At 54.8% G+C, this 22,369-nt stretch overlaps 1 protein-coding gene across 1 annotated transcript; it reads left to right on the top strand.

Annotated features, from left to right (window-relative positions):
* The first annotated feature begins 9,749 nt into the window (after positions 1-9,749).
* CFAP161 (cilia and flagella associated protein 161) lies at positions 9,750-22,004 on the top strand. Its single transcript, XM_036355538.1, has 7 exons — positions 9,750-9,837; positions 11,913-12,002; positions 13,454-13,686; positions 16,383-16,467; positions 18,753-18,911; positions 19,984-20,057; positions 21,607-22,004. Exons 1-7 carry the CDS (start codon positions 9,769-9,771, stop codon positions 21,806-21,808), a joined length of 912 nt encoding a protein of 303 aa, XP_036211431.1. The 5' UTR covers positions 9,750-9,768; the 3' UTR covers positions 21,809-22,004.
* The last annotated feature ends 365 nt before the right edge of the window (positions 22,005-22,369 follow it).

Raw genomic sequence — 22,369 nt, 5'->3', positions numbered from 1 at the left:
AGATGCAGCCTTTCTCACCCCATCCCGGCTCCCCTGGTCGCTGGAGACACGGGACCAGGCCATCGGGGGCCAGGCCGGTGCTGCTCACCTCGGGGATGCCAGTCCGTCCTGTTTTGTTTTCCTCAAGAAGGAGGGTGGGGTGCTGGGAGGAGGGAAGGGAGGCGCCCGCAGGGAGGGGGGGATTGAAGGCAGCGGTTTCCCTTAACGACGCCAGCAGATGGGCGAGCTGTGCGCCTTCTGTGACCCCGAGGAACAATGAGGGAGTGAGGGATCCGCGATGTTTATCTTTCCTGCTCTGAGCTTCCCGGGGTGGGGAGCCTGGGTGTGGTCGCTTCCCACCGTGTCCAAGGCAGACAGGGGGTGTGATGGGGGGGGGGTACAGGGCCTGCTCCCCTGGGAAAGGGGGGTGTGACTTCTAGAAGGGGAGGCCGCACAGTCACCCACACTTATCTCCAGAAGCAGATGGGCCCTGCCCAGGGCTGCACCCCGAAGGGGCCCAGTGAGCCAGGGGAGGGAGTGGGGGGGTCACAGGCCAGGACCCTGGCCAGGGAGCACCCGCTGCCATTGGTGGGGTGGAGGGAGGATTCTGCAGGTCAGAGGCCAGCACCGACGGGGGACCCCGTGGGGTGGGGGCCCCAGCAGCTCCTCTGAAGGGGGGATTTGGGTCCTGTCCTCCGGGGGGGGGGGGGTGTGGGGGAACATGAGGCCTGTGATGAGCGTCTCAGCCCTTGGCGTCCGGCTCTGGGAGCTCCAGGGCTGCACAGACAGCCTGGCCTGCGGGGAGGAAGCTCTCACCCCCAGAGCTGGAAAGGAAGGAAGCCAGTCCTACACCCAGAGGCCAACAGGCAAGCGTGTTCATGAGGTCATTTCAGCTTTCCTACACCCTTATTTTAAAAAAGTATATTTTGATTGATGTCAGAGAGGAAGGGGGAGGGAGAGAGAGGAACATCCATGATGAGAGAGAATCATGGACCGGCTGCCTCCTGCACGCCCCCCACTGGGGATGGAGCCCGCAACCTGGGCCTGTGCCCTGACCGGGAATCGAACCTGGGACCCTTCAGTCCGCAGGCCGACGCTCTATCCACTGAGCCACACTAGCCAGGGCCATAATAAGTCCTTTTATAATACAGCCTCCCAGTGATCGGGCTGTTTAACTGGGTTTACAGCCCGACTGCCTCATGTTTTTAAGTGAAGTGGGAGACAGAGTCAGAGCTCACAGTGTCTGCCTGTTGCCTCCAGTCCTGGGCAGCAACCCGCCGGGTTTTGAAGCCTGGCTCTGCAGGCTTCTGAGCTTTTATCGGTGCGCTAGAGGCCTGGTGCACGAAATCTGTGCATGGGTGGGATCCTTAGGCCCGGACAGTAATCAGGGCCGATCTATGGGGCAACCATCAGGGTAATTGGGGTCCCCCGCTTGCACCCGCCTTGGTTGGCCTGGCGCTGCCCGCTCGCTGGCCCCATACCCTGCCACTGCAGCTGGTCGCCTCCCTCTGCGGGGCAACCGGCGGGGCATTTAGGGGGCCCCTGCTGGCACTCGCCTGGGCCGGCCTGGGGCCTGCAGGTGGGGGCAGCTCCTGGATTGAGCATCTGCCCCCTGGTGGTCAGTGTGCATCATAGCGACCGGTCGTTTGGCCGTTTAGTCGATTTGCATGTTAGGCGTTTATTAATAGGACTAGACGAGGAGTGGCCAGCCGTGTCCCTCCTTCTCCTGTGACGTTCCATAGGCACCGTCGTCTCTGCGATTATGGTCATCTCCCTTTACCCTTGAAATAAAAAAGCCTCCACTTTCTATCTCTGAGGGATTCTCATTCTTTTTTCTTTTTTTTTAAACCCTCCCCTGAGGATATGTTCCCATCGATTTCTAGAGAGAGTGGAAGGGAGAGGGAGAGACAGAGAGAAGCATCGATGTGAGAGAGACACATGGATCGGTCGCCTCCTGCACGCGCCCCGACCAGGGCCCGGGCCGGGGAGGAGCCTGCCACCGGGGTACGTGCGCTTGACCGGAATCGAACCCGGGACCCTTCGGTCCACAGGCCGACGCTCTATCCACTGAGCCACACCGGCCAGGGCTCATTCTTAACAAGAAGAGGCTTGCGTTGGCCGTGCTTTGGGGGTGTCCATGGGTCCCCGGCCGGCTTGTCCCGAGTGCAGGCAGCGCCTCCTCTCAGTTGCCCAAGGAAGAAGGCGGCCGGCTGCGTCCGTGTCACTAACTCAGGGAGGAGGTGACCCCAGCTTGGAGGAGAGAGAATTCTCACGCCTGTGTTTTTCCTGAACACACCCGACCGGGGCCACTTTCCATCTCAAACTTAGGGTCCGCGTAGCCTCCCTTTTGTAAGCGAGGGGGGCAATCTCCAGGCAGAGCTGGGCTGCAGGTCACGGCACCTCGTCCTGTGAGAAGTGGTGGGTGCCCGTCCCCGGACAAGAACGGGAGGGGAGGCGCCCTGGGACCTGGCATCTCCGGGCAGGTCGTGAGTGCGAGGGGTACGGTGGGCACGGCTGTGCGTGGGCCTGGGCGGAGCGGCCGCGTCCAGCCTTCTGGAAATTCTATTGTTCAGCCCTGCTCCCAGCTCCTGACTGTGCCGGCCAGTGTGTGAGGTCAGACAGACGCCCGTCTCAGGGGCTGGTTCCCTCTCCCGGGGGCGGGAGGAGGGGCGAGGGGAGGTAGCTCTGCCCTGGGCAGCGAGGCCTCAGGGCACGAAGGACAGAGAGGGAAGCCGGAGCCGCAGGGGCGGGGTTCTGTCCCAGGAGGGGCCTGGGGCTGTGCCAAGGGGTCGGACACACGTCGGACCTTCTGTGGAACGTTCCGGAATGACGGCCTTTGGAGAACACACACTGAGGAGCCGTATAACCGAACTGGCGGCCCCGTGCACGATTCATGCACACCGAAAGGAAATTACTTCGAGGAAAAATTTTAATGTCGCTATACGCCCTTTCTCTATAATAGAAGTGTCAGAGATGAAGGAAAATTACCGGCAAAATCCTCAGCTTGAGAAGACAAATTGCGATCGTTGGTGCCGTAGGTGTTTGGGCGTATTAAGGATGAGTGCACCGTCAGTCATATCTTCCCAGATTGGCGCCAGCAAGAGCTTTGTAGGAATCGCGCGTGCGTGAGTCAACGTCTATTTATTTATTTTTTAAAAAATATATTTTATTGATTTTTTACAGAGAGGAAGGGAGAGGGATAGAGAGTCAGAAACATCGATGAGAGAGAAACATCGATCAGCTGCCTCCTGCACGCCCCCTACTGGGGATGTGCCCGCAACCAAGGTACATGCCCTTGACTGGAATCGAACCTGGGACCCTTTAGTCTGCAGGCTGACGCTCTATCCACTGAGCTAAACCGGTTACGGCAACGTTTATTTTTTAAATTATAGTGTGCATCATATGTACCGGATGGTTGGACGGTTGGACAGTTGGACGGTCGGACGGACGGTCGGACGGATGGTCGGACGAACGGACGGTCACTTAGCCTTTTATATATATAGACTCTTCCCAAATGTCTTATGTCTGAGCCTTACACATTTCCAGTCCAGGACTTTGGAAAGGTTAAAACACACGGAGTGGGGGTCAGTTCATGGTGCCCCCCAATCACGAGGGAGTAAGGACTCTAATTTTTCATGTTAGGTTTGAGGTGCGGGTGAAAGGGGCCACGTGCTGACCCGACAGCTCAGGGGAGGCCCGCAGGCGGCCTTGCAGACTCAGAGACCTCAGGTCACCACACAGGAGGGTCTGACGTTAAACTTGAACTAGAAGCAGTGGTGGTGGGGTCACCTCCTAGGCCGGCGTCTTCCCTGACAAGGGCAGCCTTTGCCTTCACGGAGCCTGTCTGTCTTTTTGCCTCTGTGGTAACACACCCTGAAATGTCTGGGTACCTGGTAACATCCCTTTTCCGGACCCCCCGGGGCAGAGCCTAATGTGCTGGGCACAGGTCAGAGACCACAGATCCCCTCATTGTCATGTTCATTGTCCCTGCTCCCACCTAAGCGTGTGTCCATCATTTTACCTTTTATCCAATCCCAGGGGTTCCCGCTTTGCTTGCTCCCGCCTCCCTCCTCCATCCCCAATGGATCTCACGTCACCCACCTACGTCCCTCCTTTGATTGCAACGCATAAACACAGATGGAACCCCCATTCTCCGGAGCTTTATCCCAATCCGCTGAGGTTCTGCTTCCCGGCAACTGTCGACAGTTTGGCTCAAACAAACTCATAAAAATTCTTTACAGGTTTCCATGGTTTTTACATTAACAGAGGGTTTTCAGGGAAGATGGGGGGCTCCGTGAGAACCAGGGAGGGTGGCTGGCTCAATGCAGCTGGAGGTGCCGCTGAGGCAGATGGCCCTGGGAGGGGGGGCTGGGGGGGGGCGGGGGGTGTCCTTGATGAATGAGGAGGAGTCACGTGGAGAAGCGTCCCGTAGGACATCCAGGGCTATAGAGGCGTTGCGGTGGGAAACCTCGACCCATTGGGGTCTCCTGGAATGGGATGTGCCGGGAGCCGCAGACAGGGGCCTGACCGGCTTCTGATACTTGCCTGGCTCTTCGCCTCGGCGTTTACCACCCAGCAGGGATGGCACAGAAAGTTCTAGAAGCCCCACTCGCCATTCGCTTTGGGAGCAGACACCCCCTGGTAAGCTGGGGGCTCCCGCCTGGAGCCCCAGGTCATCTCATGACCTTCTTCCTTCAGGGAAAGTGCTGTACCCGGACCTGCCACACGGGGGCGCCGTTGCCCAGAGAGATGGGGAACGGCCTGGGCCGCACACTCTTCCTGGATGAGATTAGGGGTGCGGTGAGAATGCGGCCACGTGACTGTGTGAAAGCTGCAAACCGTTACCAAGGGAGGTGCCGGAGGAATCTGAGCAGAAACAGGCTCTCTCTCTCTCCCTCTCTCTCTCTCTCTCTCTCTCTCTCTCTCTATTTTTAATATATTTTTATTTATTTACTAGAGGCTCAAGTCACAAAATTCGTGTCCTTCCTACCCCTGGCTGCAGGCACCGGCCTCCCTCCGGCCGCCAGCACCCCGGACCCAGGCTTCCCTCGCAGCCCCGGCTTCGTCTGGGAGGACATTCAGTCTAATTAGCACATTGCACTTTCATTATTATAGACTAGAGGCCCAGTGCACGAAAATTTGTGCCCTGGAGGGGGTGTGGGGGGTACCCTCAGCCAGACCTGTGCCTTCTCACAGTCTGGGACCCCTCAGGGGATATAACCACCTGCTGGCTTAAGCCCGTTCCCCGGGTGGCAGATGGCAGGCCCAGATGGTGGCGGGCAGGTGGTGGCTTGCGCTGTGCAGCCCTGCCAGCAGTATGCAAATTTAAGGGGCATCTTTGTTCGGTTAACTTGCATACTCTTCTGATTGGCTGATGGGCGTAGCGAAGGTACGGTCAATTAGCATCTTTGTCTTTTATTCATGTAGCCTAGTGGCCTGGTGAATGAAATTCGTCACGGGGTGGGGTATCCCTCAGCCGGCCTGCACCCTCTCCAATCTGGGACCCCTCGGGGGATATCCGACTGCTGGTTTACCGGCAGTCGGACATCCCTCTCGCAATCCGGGACCCCTGGCTCCTAACTGCTCACCTGCCTGCCTGCCTGATTGACCCTAACCACTCTGCATGCCAGCCTGATCACCCCCAAGTGTCCCCCCTTTCCAGTCTGATCACACCTAACTGTCCCCCCCCCCGCCAGCCTGCTCGCCCCCAACTGACCCCACCCGCTGGCCTGCTCGCCCCCATCTGCCTCTGCCTCGGCCAGGCCACCGTGGCTTTGTCCAGAAAAACATCCAGTCTCCTGGAAGGTCTCCCGGTCTAATTAGCATATTACCCTTTTATTAGTACAGATGAGAGGGAGGGAGAGGGAGAGAGAGAGAGAAACATCAGTGATGAGAGAATCATAGATCGGCTGCCTCCGGCACGCCCCCTGCTGGGGATGGAGCCCGAAACCCCCATAATCTTTGTGGTCTGAGGCCACAAAGCCCAGAGCACTCCTCCCACCAGGACTGCAGGGTGCACGTGGGCAAGTGGCCCGGGGGCGAGCCAGCTGGAGTCCCAGATGGACTGCGGGAGGCCCAGGGCAGTCGGGGGGGGGGTGTTTGCCCTGCGGGTGGGGGTGCTTGCTGGGCTCTGGGCACCTGCCTGGCTGCGGAGTCAGAAGCTTATTGTTGCCCTGGCCGGTGTGGCTCAGTGGATAGAGCATCGGCTGGCGACCGAAGGGTCCCAGGTTCTATTCCGGTCCAGGGCACGGACGGGCACATATGTTGGCTATATTGGCGGCAGGCTCTGTCCCTGGCCCTGGTAAACCAATCGATGCGTCTCTCTCGCATCGATGTTTCTCTCTCTCTGTCTCTCCAGCTCCCTTCTCTTTTCTTTAAAAATCGATGGGGCCCCGGCAGGTGTGGCTCAGTGGACAGAGCATCGGCCTGCGGACTGAAGGGTCCCAGGTTCAATTCCCAGGTCAAGGGCACAGGCCTGGGTTGCAGACTCCATCCCCAGCGTGGGGCGTGCAGGAGGCAGTCAATTAACGATTCGCTCTCATCATGGATGTTTCTAGCTCTCTCCTTCTCCCTTCCTCTCTGAAATCAATAACAATAAATAAATACAAAAATTAAAAATAATAACAATGCATGCCCTATGAAGATGGCCCCGATAGGAAGCCGAGAGCCAGCATTTCTCAGGCGTACAGACCACAGAACTCTTCCCGTCTCCATTGACTAACACATCACAGACTGGTTGGAAAAGCACCCCCAACCCCCCCCCCCCCCGGCACCTCATGTTCGTCAACGAAGGTCCTGAGCTCAGACAACACTGAGTGAGAGGAGTTTCAGTGCCATTTCTTTTCTTTTTCTTTCTTTTTTCTTAAAAAAATATTTTTATTGATGTCAGAGAAGAAGGGAGAGGAAGAGAGAGAGAGAGAGAGAAACATCCATGACGAGAGAGAATCCTGGATCGGCTGCCTCCTCACGCCCCCTACTGGGGATGGCACCTGCAACCCGGCCATGTGCCCTGACCAGGAATCGAACCCGGGACCCTTCAGTGAGCAGGCCGACGCGCTACCCACTGAGCCACACCAGCCAGGGCCCCTTTTTTTCTTTCTTTCCTGCACTGTGATGACTCATCCTCTGGGTCACCCGCTGAGGACGGTGAGCTGGGTTCCAGCACCCGGGAAGGCCCTGCCTCTATGGTTGTAGCTTTCATTGCTCTTTCCCAACATCTGAACTTTGTCCCACTTCTCTCTCCTAAAACGATTCTGTCAAGTATTTCCTTGGCTTTTCCTGCCAGAGGTTGCACAAGGAAGTAAAAAAGGATCCAATTAAACTTTTCCGAGAGCCTCAAATAAGTCAGGGAAAAAATCCCAGGCAAGTAAGGTTTCCAGCCTATACCTGGTTTATGTCAAAATCATAACTGCAGAGGGAAGGGACTGACAACCTGATTTCAAGGAGATCATATCCTCTATACCAGTGGTTCTCAACCTGTGGCTGCGCATTAGAATCACCTGGGAATCTTTTTAAAATCCTGACTTCTGGGCCTCACCCTCCGGAAATTCTGTGTCTTTGTGACTCATGTTGTGGCCCCACCCCATCACAAAGAAACAGAATTTCCAGAGGATGAGGCCCAGAAATCAGGATTTTAAAATGATTCCCAGGTGATTCTAATGTGCAGCCAAGGTTGAGAACCACAGCTCTATAATAAAGGCCTAATATGCGAAGTGTTTGGGCGACTGGCCGGCCGTTCAACCAATCAAAGCGTAATATGCTAATGATGTGCTAAGGCCGCTCAACCGCTCACTATGACATGCACTGACCACCAAGGGGCAGACAGTTGACCGGTCAACCAATCGATATGATGTGCACTGACCACCATGGGTGGGGTCCCTTGGCCTGGCCTGTGCCGTCTTGCAATCTGGGACCCCTGGGGGGATGTCGGAGAGCCTGTTTCAGCCCGATCCCACAGGCCAGGCTGAGGGACCCCACTGGTGCACCAATTCATGCACCGGGCCTCTAGTTGCTACATAAGAACTGAGCTCATGACTCAGTGACCAGCAATATACGAGTGCATTCCTGTCTTCATCTGAGGTTTGAGGTTTTCTGAGGGATGTAAATGTAAAATTTTCTCTAGTTACAACGAAATAACTGTTTTATGATTTCAACAATTAGTAAAATATGCTTTTAAAGAACTCCCTACATGTTTGTCAATCATTTTGTTATGATCACCTGGATTTTAAATCCACCTGTGAGATCCTTCTCTATGTGATTTTTATCACTGGATCCAGTTAGCAGCGGTTCTCAACCTGTGGGTCGCGACCCCTTTGGCGGTCGAACGACCCTTTCACAGGGGTTGCCTAAGACCATCCTGCAGATCAGATATTTACATGACGATTCATCACAGGAGCAACATGACAGTGATGAAGTAGCAACAAAAATAATTTTATGGCGGGGTCACAACATGAGGAACTGTATTTAAAGGGCCAGAAGGTTGAGAACCACTGGGTTAGGGGCCAGGGGGCTCTGAGCATGCTCACAGCTTCTCCCCTGGATGGGGGCGTCGGAGGGTACACAGTGTTGGGGAACAGACCTTACCTAACCATTCAGCTGAGCTCATTAGCCAGATTGCTCAGCAGACAAGCAAACACACAGGCACCAGGGTGAGGCAATCCGTATGCAGACTCGGCACAATATATTATCCAGAATGTTCTGGGTTTTTTTTTTTAAAAATTGTAAAACCTGCATAGAAATCGTGCCATTTGAATAACAGAGAGAAAGAAGGAGGAAGGAACAGGAACCCAGACCTAGAGGAACGAGGACATGAGTACAACACACATGTATTTGGAGTCTCAGAAAGAGAAGAGAGACGGGAAGGGACAGAAAAAATACTCAAAGGAATGATAGCAAATCCCACATTTGATGAAAATAAAGCCATGAACCCACACGCCCGGGAAGGTCAACGGATTCCAAGTAGGATAAATGCGAAGAGATCACCCCAGACCTTAGAATGATGAAAGGCAAAGAGAACATTTTGGGAACTGCAAGAGCTGGTGTGAGACACCTAGTAGGTTTACAAGGGGACCCCGGGAAGGCAGGAGGGTAGCGTATATCACGTGTTGAAAGAAAAGACTGACCCAAAGCCTCCTACCCAGGAAACCCGTCTTACGAAAGGAAGGTGAGCCCTGACTGGTGTGGCTCAGTGGATAGAGCGTCGGTCTGCGGACTGAAGGGTCCCGGGTTCGATTCCGGTCAAGGGCATGTGCCTGGGTTGCGGGCACATCCCCAGTGGGGGGCGTGCAGGGGGCAGCTGATCGATGTTTCTCTCTCATCGATGTTTCTAACTCTCTCTCCCTCTCCCTTCCTCTCTGTGAAAAATCAATAAAATAAATATATATTTTTAAAAAGACATTGGGTGTGTTGTGGGGGGGGGATGATGGCGGGTGCGGGGCGTGGGGGTGTAGGGGAGGCCGGGGAAAGTCAATGGGGAAAAAAGGAGACAGGTACTATTACTATTTGTAACACTTTAAACAATAAAATAAAATTTAAAAAAAAAAAGAAAAGAAGAAAGAAAAAAAGCCGCAGGGGCCTCGGCCTTTCCTGTCGCCGCCGGCTGTGCCGTTACATGTAGGAACCCCAAGGGGTGGCGGCGGGAGGGGCGGGGCAGAACTGCTCCGGGGGCGGGGCCGCTGCCTCTCATTGGCCGGCGGGGTCCACGCCTTGGCCAATCAGCGCTGCGAGGCGGGTCGTCATGGCGACGGGGACGCTAACACAGCAGCGGCAGCGGCAGCCCCTGGGAAGGCGATGGCGCGGAACATGTACGGTCCCGGGGTGCGGATGGGCAACTGGAACGAGGACATCTACCTGGAGGAGGTGCAGATAGCTGTGGCCGGGTGTCTCAGGCGCCCCCCCCAGTCCCCGGCCCCCCGCCCCCGGCCCCCGGCCCGCCCTCAGCCCCCCTGGACTCTGAACACCCCGTTTCCTTTCACCCCTGGCACACCCCGGAGTCCCCCTACAGTCCCACCCTCTCTGACCATCCGGGAATCTCACCTGAAACTCTGCTACCGCAGGCCTGTGCCCTTTGATTCTCTCTTTCTTTGGGTCCCTTGGTTTCTCAAGCTGCCTTGGTGCTCAAGCCCTCCCTCACCCCCCCAACCCCACCCCATCCCACCCCACCCCATCCCCACCCCATCCCACCCTACCCCAACCACCCCTTCCCCGCCTGTGCCTTCTCCTTAATCTACAACAGGGGTGGGCAACCTTTTTGTGAGTGCGTGCCAAAACCAGCAAAATCTCTGACTCAAAATTTTTCTGCGTGCTAACCCTAACTTTTTGAGAGCGTGTTACGCCTACTTGATATCTCTTAAGGTGTACTCATGTGAGGAACCTTGAAGAAATAATAAAATTCATTTGAGCGACAAAAACAGTCTATGATGATGAAAAATACATTTATTTTTATTTTTTAAAAAATATATTTTATTGATTTTTTACAGAGAGGAAGGGAGAGGGACAGAGAGTCAGAAACATCGATGAGAGAGAAACACCAATCTGCTGCCTCCTGCACACCCCCAACTGGGGATGTGCCCGCAACCAAAGTACATGCCCTTGGCCGGAATCGAACCCGGGACCCTTGAGTCTGCAGGCCGACGCTCTATCCGCTGAGCCAAACCGGTTAGGGCTGTTTTTTAACGTCTACATGCACAGGGATAGTCCGACAGAAATCTTTATGACTCCGTGTGATAGTATCAGTGGGACTCTGGCTCCTGCATCACTGATGACAAATTTTACATCAGGTTTCTATTTCGTGGCCTTCAGAGATAGGCACGCGCTACTACTGTCATCCGTCAGGCTCCTCTTCTTAAGAGACTTAAGAAAATCCATCTCTGAGAGCAAAGAGTCACAATTGTAAACGGAAGATTACAAGAGAGGGTTTCGGTGCCAGCGAAAGTTACTGGCGTGCCCTGTTTGGCACGCGTGCCAGGGGTTGCCCACCCCTGGTCTAGAGCGCTCTTCTGAGTTATTTTCCTCTGTTCCCTGGACACTTACAGTCCCAGATGCTGCGGTCCCGGGTGAGGATGGCGAGGAGGCAGGCTCTAAACAGAAACCCGCCCCCCCATATGCCCACCTGTCACACACGCCCACCCGAGTGCCCCCGCGGGGTCCCTACTACTGACCGTCCACGCTCTGCCTTGAATTCTCCTATGATGTCCTGACAAGGCCCTGGACCGTCCGTGTATCAGACTTGTTGTTGGGGCATGGGGGCGGGGACGTCCAGTGTCAATCATCATATCACCAGGGGGACCTTAGTGGGGGACACGTGGCCTCCCCATGTTACTCTTTTTTTTGTTTGTTTTTTAAATATATTTTATAAGGAAGGGGGAGGGATAGAGAGTTAGAAACATCAATGAGAGAGAAACATCCATCAGCTGCCTCCTGCACACCCCCTACTGGGGATGTGCCCGCAACCAAGGCACATGCCCTTGACCGGAATTGAACCTGGGACCCTTCAGTCCGCAGGCCGACGCTCTGTCCACTGAGCCACACCGGTTAGGGCCTCCCCATGTTACTCCCGCCTGCCGCCGGCTGGAGTAATTCTGGTGACGTTTCCCTTTTCGAATCTTTGCCATTTTCCTAAACACTGTTACCGCGAAATGAAAATCTATACTAATAAAAGCGTCATGTGCGAATTAGACTGGACAGCCGGACGACCTTCGGGAGTCCTTCCGGGCGACCTCCCAGGCGAAGCTGGGGCTGCGAGGGCCGAGCCCCCTTGTATGAATTTCGTGCACCGGGCCTCTAATGTTAAAATAATGCTGCAAACATTTTCCCATGATGCTCAGGTTTCTTTTTTTCTGTTCTCCAATTTTTTTTTTTTCACTTCTGACCTGAAAGCTACGAGTGTCTCTGGGTTTTCATTCGTGTGTGTGTGTGTTTTTTCCCCTCACCAGGAGATCATGAAAGACTTCTTAGAGAAGAGGGAGAAGGGACAGCTGTTCATACAGAGGAACAGAAGACTAAAGAGCCATCTTCTGCGGCCGGTAATTTTAAATTCAAACGTTCTTTCCCATCCACCGCGTGTCTGTGTTAAACCAGCGAGAATTCCAGAAACGCATTATCGTTTGGGAAATACCAGTAGTTCCTTTCCGATCTGAACACCACGATGTTTCAATGTCCCTAGGATTTCAGACACACGAGGGAAGTTTGCTGTTATGTTAACCGGCGTTAAGTCCAGCCTGTGTGGCTCAGTGGTTGAGCATCGACCCCTGAACCAGGAGGTCATGGTTCGATGTACCGGTCAGGGCAGATGCCTGGGTTTCGGGCTTGATCCCCAGTAGGGGGTGCGGAGGAGGCAGCCAATCAATGATTCTCTCTCCTCATTGATGTTTCTCTCTCTCCCTTCCTCCCTCTGAAATCCATAAAAAACACACACAACACATTAAAAAAAGGAAAGAAAAGACTACATTAGTTCGTGGATTAGGAAAATGCCCCTCAGTGGAAGCTGAAGAAACTTTCAGTGAATGTGGAATAAATTAAGAATGGACTCAACGCGTGGGATTTTTTCGTCGGTTTCATCGTTCTCCATTTGGGTTATTGGAGGGACTTGGATCTGCCACTATGGCAGCGGGTGGGTGGCAGCAAAAGGAAGGCGAGATTTGGGGAATCCGGGCGAATCCCTTACTGAAACGGGCCTAGTGAGGGAAGGAGAGGAGGCCCGTCTGAGGGGGCACACCGCTGGCGGCTGGGGGATGGCATGGTTTCCATAGAAACAGCCTTGCCCGGCTGGCGTGGCTCAGAGCTTGAGCATCAACCTGTGAACCAGGAGGTCAGGGTTCGATTCCCGGTCAGGGCACATGCCCGGGTTGCGGGCTCCATCCCCAGTGCGGGGCGTGCAGGAGGCGGCCGATCCATGATTCTCTCTCATCATGGATGTTTCTCTCTCTTTCTTTTTTTTTTTTTAATATATTTTTTATTGATTTTTTACAGAGAGGAAGGGAGAGAGATAGAGAGTTAGAAACATCGATGAGAGAGAAACATCGACCAGCTGCCTCCTGCACCCCCCCCACTGGGGATGTGCCCGCAACCAAGGTACCTGCCCTTGACCGGAATCGAACCTGGGACCTTTCATTCCGCAGGCCGGCGCTCTATCCACTGAGCCAAACCGGTTAGGGCACATCATGAATGTTTCTATCTCTCTCTCCCTCTCTTCAAAAAAGTATTTAAAAAATTTCATGTTACCCTAGCCAGTGTGGCTCAGTGGCTAGAGCGTTGGCCTGAAGACTGAAGGGTCCCGGGTTCGATTCCGGTCAAAGGCATGTACCTGGGTTGCGGGCACATCCCCGGTGGGGGGCGTGCAGGAGGCAGCTGATCGATGTTTCTCTCTCATCGATGTTTCTAACTCTCTATCCCTCTCCCTTCCTCTCTTTAAAAAAATCAATAAAATATATTTTTAAAAAGAGAAATAAGTAGAAACACACTGATTCCACCGCAGATGCAGCTCTCGGTGACGGAGGACAGCTACGTGCATTTCGGGGACAGCGTGATGCTGGTGAACCCCGACCACCCCGAGGTCCAGGCCGACCAGTTTCTCACCGGAGACCTCAGCCTGTGCCTGACTCCGGACGAGATCGCAGCCCACTTGAGTGACCGGTTCGAGCTGCCCTGCGGCCTGAGCGCATCGCCCACCAGGTCCCCCGTTGGCAGGAACACCTTCACCGTGTTGAGGTGAGGATGCCACACATGACGTCATACGCGTCTGCTTCCCTTGCCGCTCAAGGCAGTCCCGGGGTTGGAGCCGGCGGGCTGCCTGGAGGCGGCGGTCCCGCGGACGTTCTTGCTTTGTTCCCTGGAGAGTGACAGTCAAGGGGCCTTTGCTGCTCCTTGGACCTTAACCATCGGGGTCACTTGTCACTCGTGTTCCATTCAAAAGGCTCCATTCAGAAGCATTGGATCCAGAGGATGAAATTCATCTTTAGTTTAGAAGCAAAGTGGGGTTTCCTAGCCACTCCTTAGTGCTTGGAGCAAAATTGGGGGCTTTCAATGTTTTTAATGTTATTGTTCACACCAGACATATATCACTGCATGCAAGGTGGCATCCCATGGGGGTTTGCTGTTTTAAAATTCATTGTCCGCTATATCACGGTTCGATTCCCAGTCAGGGCACAGGCCCGGGTGGCAGGCTCGATCCCCAGTGTGGGGCGTGCAGGAGGCAGCCGGTCCATGATTCTCTCTCATCATGGATGTTTCTCTCGCTCTCCCTCTCCCTTCCTTTGTGAAAAAAATTTTTTTTTTAAAAAAAATTCACTGTCCACTATAAATGTACGTGAGGATATCTTTTAAGTGAGCATTTGAACCCTTAGAGAACAGACACATAATGATAGTTAAAAATAGTGCTTCAGCCCGGCCGGCGTGGCTCAGTGGTTGAGCATCGACTTATGAACCGGGAGGTCAGGGTTCGATTCCCGGTCAGGGCACAGGCCCGGGTTGCGGGCTCGATTCCCAGTGTGAGGCGTGCAGGAGGCGGCCGGTCCATGATTCTCTCTCATCATGGATGTTTCTCTCTCTCTCCCTTCCTCTCTGAAATCAATAAAAATATATTTTAAAAAACTATTCCATGCCGAAACCGGTGTGGCTCAGTGGATAGAGCGTCGGCCTACGGACTGAGAGGTCCCAGGTTCGATTCCGGTCAAGGGCATGTACCTGGGTTGTGGGCATATCCCCAGTAGGAGGGGTGCGGGAGGCAGCTGATCGATGATTCTCTCTCATTGATGTTTCTAACTCTCTCCCTTCTTCTCTGTAAAAAATCAATAAAATATATTTAAAAAACAAAAAACTATTCCTTTGCTTTGTTGCTAAATTTTGATAGGCACGTTTATATTACAGGAATATAGACTCCAAATCTTGAATTTAGATTTATTTTTGAATACAGGTAATGTGTTTATTTTAAGTTGCCTTTGTGTGTATTTATTTACTTATTTATTTTTTAAAAATATATTCTATTGATTTTTTACAGAGAGGAAGGGAGAGGGACAGAGAGTTAGAAACATCGATGAGAGAGAAACATTGATCAGCTGCCTCCTCCTGCACGCCCCCTACTGGGGATGTGCCCGCAACCAAGGTACACGCCCTTGACCGGAATCGAACCCGGGACCTCTCAGTCCACAGGCTGACACTCTATCCACTGAGCCACACCGGTCAGGGCTACTTATTTATTTTTAATCCTCACCCAGGGATATTTTTCTATTAGCTTTATTTATTTATTTTTTTATCGAGAGTGGAAGAGAGAGGGAGAGACAGAGAGAAACGTCATGTGAGAGAAACATATCGATGAGTTGTCTCCTGCACATGCGCTGACCGGGCCCGGGCCGGGGAGGAGCCTGCAACCCAGGTACATGCCCTTGACCAGAATCGAACCTGGGACCCTTCGGTCTGCAGGCCGACGCGCTATCCACTGAGCCACACCGGCCAGGTCTGAATCCAGGTCATTGGCCTGAACCTCGAAGTTTCCTGGAGGATTCAGAGGGAAGATAGCATGAAGTGCTATCAATGCGTGGCCTTGGTTTCTCTAAAGACCTCGCCGTGCCCTGGCCGGTGTGGCTCAGTGGATAGAGCATCAGCCTGCAGACTGAAGGGTCCCGGGTTCGATTACGGTCAAGGGCACGTACCTGGGTTGCGGGCACATCCCCAGTAGGGAGCGTGCAGGAGGCAGCCGATCGATGCTTCTCTCTCATCGATGGTTCTAACTCCCTCTCCCTCTCCCTTCCTCTCTGTAAAAATATATCAATAATATATTTTGCAATATATCAATATGTCAATTATAATATATCAATAAAATATATTAAAAATAAATCTCAACTTCCAGTTTAAAAAATAAATAAATAAAAAAGACCTCGCCCTGACCGGTTTGGCTCAGTGGATAGAGCATCGGCCTGCGGACTCAAGGGTCCCGGGTTCGATTCCGGTCAAGGGCAGGTACCTTGGTTGGGGGCACATCCCCAGTGGGGGGTGTGCAGGAGGCAGCTGATCGGTGTTTCTCTCTCATCGATGTTTCTAACTCTCTATCCCTCTCCCTTCCTCTCTGTAAAATATCAATAAAATATATTTAAAAATAAATAAATAGAAGACCTCGCTGCACCTGACCCAGCTCCTTGGTGCAGGAGGCCTGCGCGCTTGGTGCACTCCATGGGCTGGCCACGCGGGGGCGCTGTGCGCTGGGGCCACGCTGGGAGGTGGGGGCGGGTGCGGGTGGGAGGGCAGGGTGCCCGCTGGATGGGCAGCGTGTGCCTAGCGACATCGCTCAGGCGGGGAACGTGAATAGACACGATCAGGAAGCTTGCTGGCACAATCGCACGCGCAAAACGAGGAGCTCGGGATGGTTCCCCCGCGGAAACATGTCAGTGATGCGTCCTCTTCCCCGACAGGGCGGACAGAGAGGCCACCGGCCAGGTCCTGCGGTTCGGGCAGAGCTTCCGCCTGGGCATCACCCTGGGGTGCGAAGACCAGATGGTGAGTCGCCCTGTGGCGTGTGGACGTGGGGCCGGCCTTCTGGGCCCCGGGCGGGCCCCTGGTTCCCTCCCAGCTGGACAGGGAGCTCTGCGGGCCTGGGGTGCGTCTTCGCAGCTTTTTAAAAAAATATTTTATTGATTTTTTTTTTACAGAGAGGAAGGGAGAGGGACAGAGAGTCAGAAACATCGATGAGAGAGAAACATCCATCAGCTGCCTCCTGCACGCCCCCTACTGGGGATGGAGCCCACAACCCCGGCATGGGCCCTTGATCTGAATCGAACCCAGGACCCTTCATTCCGCAGGCTGACCCTCTCCACTGAGCCAGTTGGCTAAGGCCCAACTTTGCAGGGTTCAGACATACACCCTTAACAGGAGAACACCTTACTTTCTTTCTTTCTTTTTAAATATATTTTATTGATTTTTTACAGAGAGGAAGGGACAGGGATAGAGAGTTAGAAACATCGATGGGAGAGAAACGTCGATCAGCTGCCTCCTGCACACCCCCCCCCCCCCCCGGGGATGTGCCCGCAACCAAAGTACATGCCCTTGACCGGAATCGAACCTGGGACCCTTCAGTCCACAGGCTGACGCTCTATCCACTGAGCCAAACCGGTCAGGACAAAAACCTTACTTCCCATGCAGCTGGCAAAAGTAAAAGTGTAGACCGCCTTTACCTGTAAGTTGAATGATTGTGTTACCTAAGAATCATTTAATGTCCCCAATGCTAGATCTGACATTAAATATGCCCCGGATTTCAGGCTCCGTCCAATGTGCAGGAGGCAGCCAATCAATGAATCCCTCTCATCATGGATGTCTCTCTCTCTCTCTTCCTCTCCCTTCCTCTCTGAAATTAATAATATATATATATCTATATCTATATATATCCATATCCATATATATATATATATATATATATATATATATATATATCTATATCTATATCTATATATATATATTTTAAAGAAAACTAGCCACTTGGGCACAGTAACCCCTTTGTGCCTTCCCCTTAGTCCCCAGGCACAGCTCTGCCTACGAAATCCATCTAAACAGGCAGAAACGACCCCCAGATTCAGGGTGAAGGTGGGTCCGTAAGGCGCTCCCAAAGGCACCGGCATTTCGGACTCGTTGGCTGGACGGCGTGGTTCCCGGCAGCCACAGGCCGCCAGATGGCGGACCAAATAAATTCCACGTGTGAGCATCAACTCCAGAGGGCGTAGGCCTCCAGAGGAATGGATGACGATGCAAGGAGGGTTGGGGGAGCGCTCCACTTCACAGCCAGCCTCCGGCAACATCATCCTAAAAGCCTAATACGCTCAGTGCCCCTCCGACCGTTCGGCCGCTCGACCCGCCGCTATGACGCGCACTGACCACCAGGGGGCAGACGCTCTGACTGGTAGGTTAGCTTGCTGCTAGGGTCTGAGAAAGAGAGAGAAACATCCATGATGAGAGGGCTTCATTGATTGGCTGCCTCCTGCACGTTGGACCCAGCCCGCAACCCAGGCATGTGTCCTTGATGGGAATCAAACCCGGGACCCGTCAGTCGGCAGGCTGACGCTCTATCCACTGAGCTAAAGTGGCCAGGGCATCCCCAAGTGTTACCTGACTCACAGGAGAGCGGGCTGTGGGAATCACAGGGACAGATCGGGACCGGGTGAGACGGGCCAGACATGCCCCGGAGCCCACGTGGCCCCTTTCCGGCCCCGGTCATGCACCGGTGCGAGGCACCCCACCGGTGCATGAGTCCATGCCCCGGGCCTCCGGTGTCTAATAAATAAATACCGAGACAGGCCCAGTGCCCTACAAAAGAGGAGTGGGTTGGGGACAGGCATCGGCACAGAGCGAGGTTGAGTTTCGTATTCTAAGAAGGAACAGCAAGCAGTTCGAGGGCACACAGAACTCGAGGTGGAGGAAGAACGAGTGTCCTCGTACAGCCAGTCCCTGAGAGCAGGGATTCCAGCCCGGCTGGTGTGGCTCAGTGGTTAAGCATCATCCCAGGAACCAAGAGGTCACGGTAGTTAGATTCCCGGTCAGGGCACAGGCCCGGGCTGTGGGCTCCATCCCCAGTGTGGGGCGTGCAGGAGGCGGCCGGTCCACGATTCTCTCTCATCATGGACGTCTCTCTCTCTCTCCCTTCCTCTCCGGAATCAATGAAAGCATTTTTTTAAAAGAAGAGCAGGGACTCTGCACAGGGCCTTTGAGCAGCCTGGCCGTCAGCCCGCCGGCGGCTCCGTCTCCCCAGGCGCTCGCACCCTGTGACCTGGCCCCTCTGCTTGCCGCCCTCCCAGGTGTACTTGTCCAGCGACCTCAGGACGCTCCTGCGGTCGGCCAAGAAGTCCTGGCTCCAGGAGGTGTTCCTGACCGACGAGGACTCCTTCCTGAACTGCTGGCAGGCCGCACACCCCGACCCCGAGCTGCGCCTGGAGTGGGAGGGCCTCCCCGTCCCGGTGAGCCCGTGCCCGTGGGGAGGTGGGGAGGGGGCATGTGTGCGCACTGCTGATCCGGGGGGGGGGGGGGCGATTCGCTGCTGTCTGACATGGGGGCTCGGTGTTGCTTATGTTGTTTCTCCCTTCTTCTTCCTCCCCCTCCTCCTCCTCCTCCTCTTCCTCCTCCTCTTCCTTCCCCTTCTTTTTCGTACCTCAAGCTTGGAGGACATGATTTTGTCCCTGTGGCAGTATTCTGCGCTGGTGTTTCTCCATTCTCCTCTCTCTCTCTCTCTCTCTCTCTCCCTTCCTCTCTGAAATCAATACAAATATATTTAAAAAAATAACATCCCTGACCATATTTTAGGTTGTCAGATGGTCTCGCAGATGACTTTGAATGATCGTGTAATGTTTTAGCATCTGTGTCTCTACCTGAATGTCTTTAATCACTCTATCATGATTCGCCTTCTAGGTTACCCATATATATGTACGTATTTTATTTTTATTTATTTATTAATAAGGTACACTAGTGAATTTTTTTAAATATATATTTTATTGATTTTTTACAGAGAAGAAGGGAGAGGGAGAGAGAGTTAGAAACATCGATGAGAGAGAAACATCGACCAGCTGCCTCCTGCACATCTCCCACTGGGGATGTGCCCGCAACCTAGGTACATGCCCTTGACCGGAATCGAACCCGGGACCCTTCAGTCCGCAGGCCGACGCTCTATCCACTGAGCCACACCGGTTTCAGCGATTTTTTAAAATATATATATTTGTATTGATTTCAGAGAAGCAGGGAGGGGGGAGAGAGTTGGAAACATCCATGATGAGAGAGCATCATGGATCGGCTGCCTCCTGCACACCCCGCACTGGGGATCGAGCCCGCAACCCGGGCCTGTGCCCTTGGCTGGAATCGAACCCGGGACCATTGAGTCCGCAGGCGGACGCTCTATCCACTGAGCCACACCGGCCAGGGCTATACTAGTATGTATAGATTTTAAATGAACATGTAGTACATTTACACACTTTTGCTTGTGGGAACTGGGCGGCCTTAGCTCATACTGCAAATGGCTCCCTTGCTTTATCTTCAAAGGCAAACACCAGAGTCCTCATCAATCACTGCCACACCAACCGGGGGCTGGCGGCCCACCGCTATCTCTTCCTAAGGTACTGGGTTGCCGGGCCCTGCCACACGCGGCAGTGGGCGGGGCTGTGGGCGGGGCCGTGGGCAGGGGCACAGCCACATGTGACTTGGGCGGGGATATGGGCAGGGCTGTGGGCGGGGCTGTGGGCTGACCGTGCCCAGCCACATGTGGTTGTGGGCGGGGCTGTGGGTGGGGCCCAGCCACACAAGTCTGTGGGCGGGGCTGTGGGCAGGGGCACTGTCACACAGGGCTGTGGGCGGGGCTGAGGGCAGGGGCACAGTCACACAGGCTGTGGGCGGGGCTGTGGGCGGGGCTGTGGGCTGACCGTGCCCAGCCACATGTGGTTGTGGGCGGGGCTGTGGGTGGGGCCCAGCCACACAAGTCTGTGGGCGGGGCTGTGGGCAGGGGCACTGTCACACAGGGCTGTGGGCGGGGCTGTGGGCAGGGGCACTGTCACACAGGCTGTGGGCGGGGCTGTGGGCAGGGGCACTGTCACACAGGGCTGTGGGCGGGGCTGTGGGCAGGGGCACTGTCACACAGGGCTGTGGGCGGGGCTGTGGGCAGGGGCACAGTCACACAGGGTGGTGGGCGGGGCTGTGGGCATCAGCAAAGAAGCTGGGATCACAGTGTGGCAACAGGCATAAAAGTCTTGCGTGATGAAATGTTGTCACCCGGGACTTTCTGGGTGTGAAAGGTCCCATGGCAGCCCCTTCGGATCCCCAAGTGCCTGCCCTGGGGGTATGTGAGCCCCGGTGGGGACCCCCCACCCCCAGCCCTGCCCACGGGGGAAGCTTCCAGCACAGGCTGTACCCTGGAGCAAGCGTGTCCCACTCAGAGGCCAACACGGGCCAGATAAACAAGGTTTGCGTGGATGTGGCCGCAAAAGAACAAAAGCTTCCATTTTCATAGAAACGCAGGTTTATTTCGATGGAGACATGCTGAATGCAAAGGGCGGAGATAAATGAGTCATCGCTCACATAAAGTAACAGAACATTTTAATAAAAATTAATACTTTTCCTTGAACATGAACTCACCAGACACTGACCGCACAAATGGATAAGCGTCACACAGATAAACCCATTTTTCTCGTTCTCTGGGAGAGAGGTATTTCCTGTTGCCACACCAAGCAGGTCAGTCCCAGACCAAGGACGTGGCCACCGGCTGCTGGAACCTTCGCTGCCGGTGTCAGTGGGAGAGACGGTGCGCCTGCGCGGGAGGCGCGTAAGGGACGCGAATGCAACACGATGACAGTCATCCGTCATTAGCGAACCTTGTAGCTCGTTGTTCATAAAGATGTACAACAGGACATTGTAAAAATTAAGTGACGAAAATTTTATTAGAACGTTCCTTACATACCGTTACATTGGCTGGGCCGCAGAAATATTCGTTGCGGGCCGCGTGTGGCCCGTGGGCCGCGAGTTTGACATGCTTGCTGTAGAGCCCCCGCCCCCCCCCCCCCCCCCCCCCCCCCCCCCCCCCCGTCCCAGGCTCCCTGTAGCATCTGCCGGGCCAGGAAGGCACCCGGGCTGGACCGGTTCCGTGTTCCCACCCCTCATTCTCTCCCGCCCCAGGACCTACTTCGGGAAGGAGGCGGAGGTGGCCGCGCACACCCACCTGGACTCCCACCGGGTGGAGAGGCCGCGCAACCACTGGATGCTGGTGACCGGCAGCCCCAGGAAGGAGGCGTCCAGCATGCTGGAGGTGCCCAAGCCGCCCGTGGAGCGCGCGCCCGCCCTGGAGCCGGAGCCGGCGGCCGCCCCTGGGGCCCAGTGACCGCAGGCGCGCTCCCCCGGGGGAAGGGGTGGTGGGGGGCTGTCCCAGGGTCCCAGCCCTCTGAGCGGCTGTTGGAAGAAGGCGGTACCCATGACTGAGTTAGGGGTGCGGGGTCTGGAACACAGTCAGTCCTGGGAATAGCTCAGCCAGGAAAGGGGCACGCGGGTCCCTTTGTCGGTGACCAAACGCGGCAGAACCGGGCCCCTGTGTGTCGATGCTGCGCAGCTGCGTGTCCCTGGAAGGCGCGTCTGCAATAAAGCGCGAGGACTGTTCTGAGCTTCGGCCGCGTGCTTCCTCCCCCTCCGGGCAGTGTCCTGAGATCCCAGCGTGCGGCCGCTGTGAGCCGCCGCCCACCTTGGGGTTGGCCATGTCCCCTTGTCCTTTCCGCTCTGCCTCTGGCTTAGGGGCAGCAGGAGCTCTGCCTGACCAGCCACGTGTCATTATTATTATTATTATTATTATTAATTATTACTAGAGGCCCGGTGCACAAAATTCGTGCACGGGTAGTGTCCCTAGACCTGGCTGGTGAACAGGGCCAATCCGGCTGCCGTCTGGGGCCTG

Source organism: Myotis myotis, unplaced genomic scaffold, assembly GCF_014108235.1.
Source record: "Myotis myotis isolate mMyoMyo1 unplaced genomic scaffold, mMyoMyo1.p scaffold_m19_p_22, whole genome shotgun sequence".
NCBI lineage: Eukaryota > Metazoa > Chordata > Mammalia > Chiroptera > Vespertilionidae > Myotis > Myotis myotis.
Note: the sequence above shows the minus strand (reverse complement) of the source record. Positions and strands in the feature narration are given on the sequence as shown.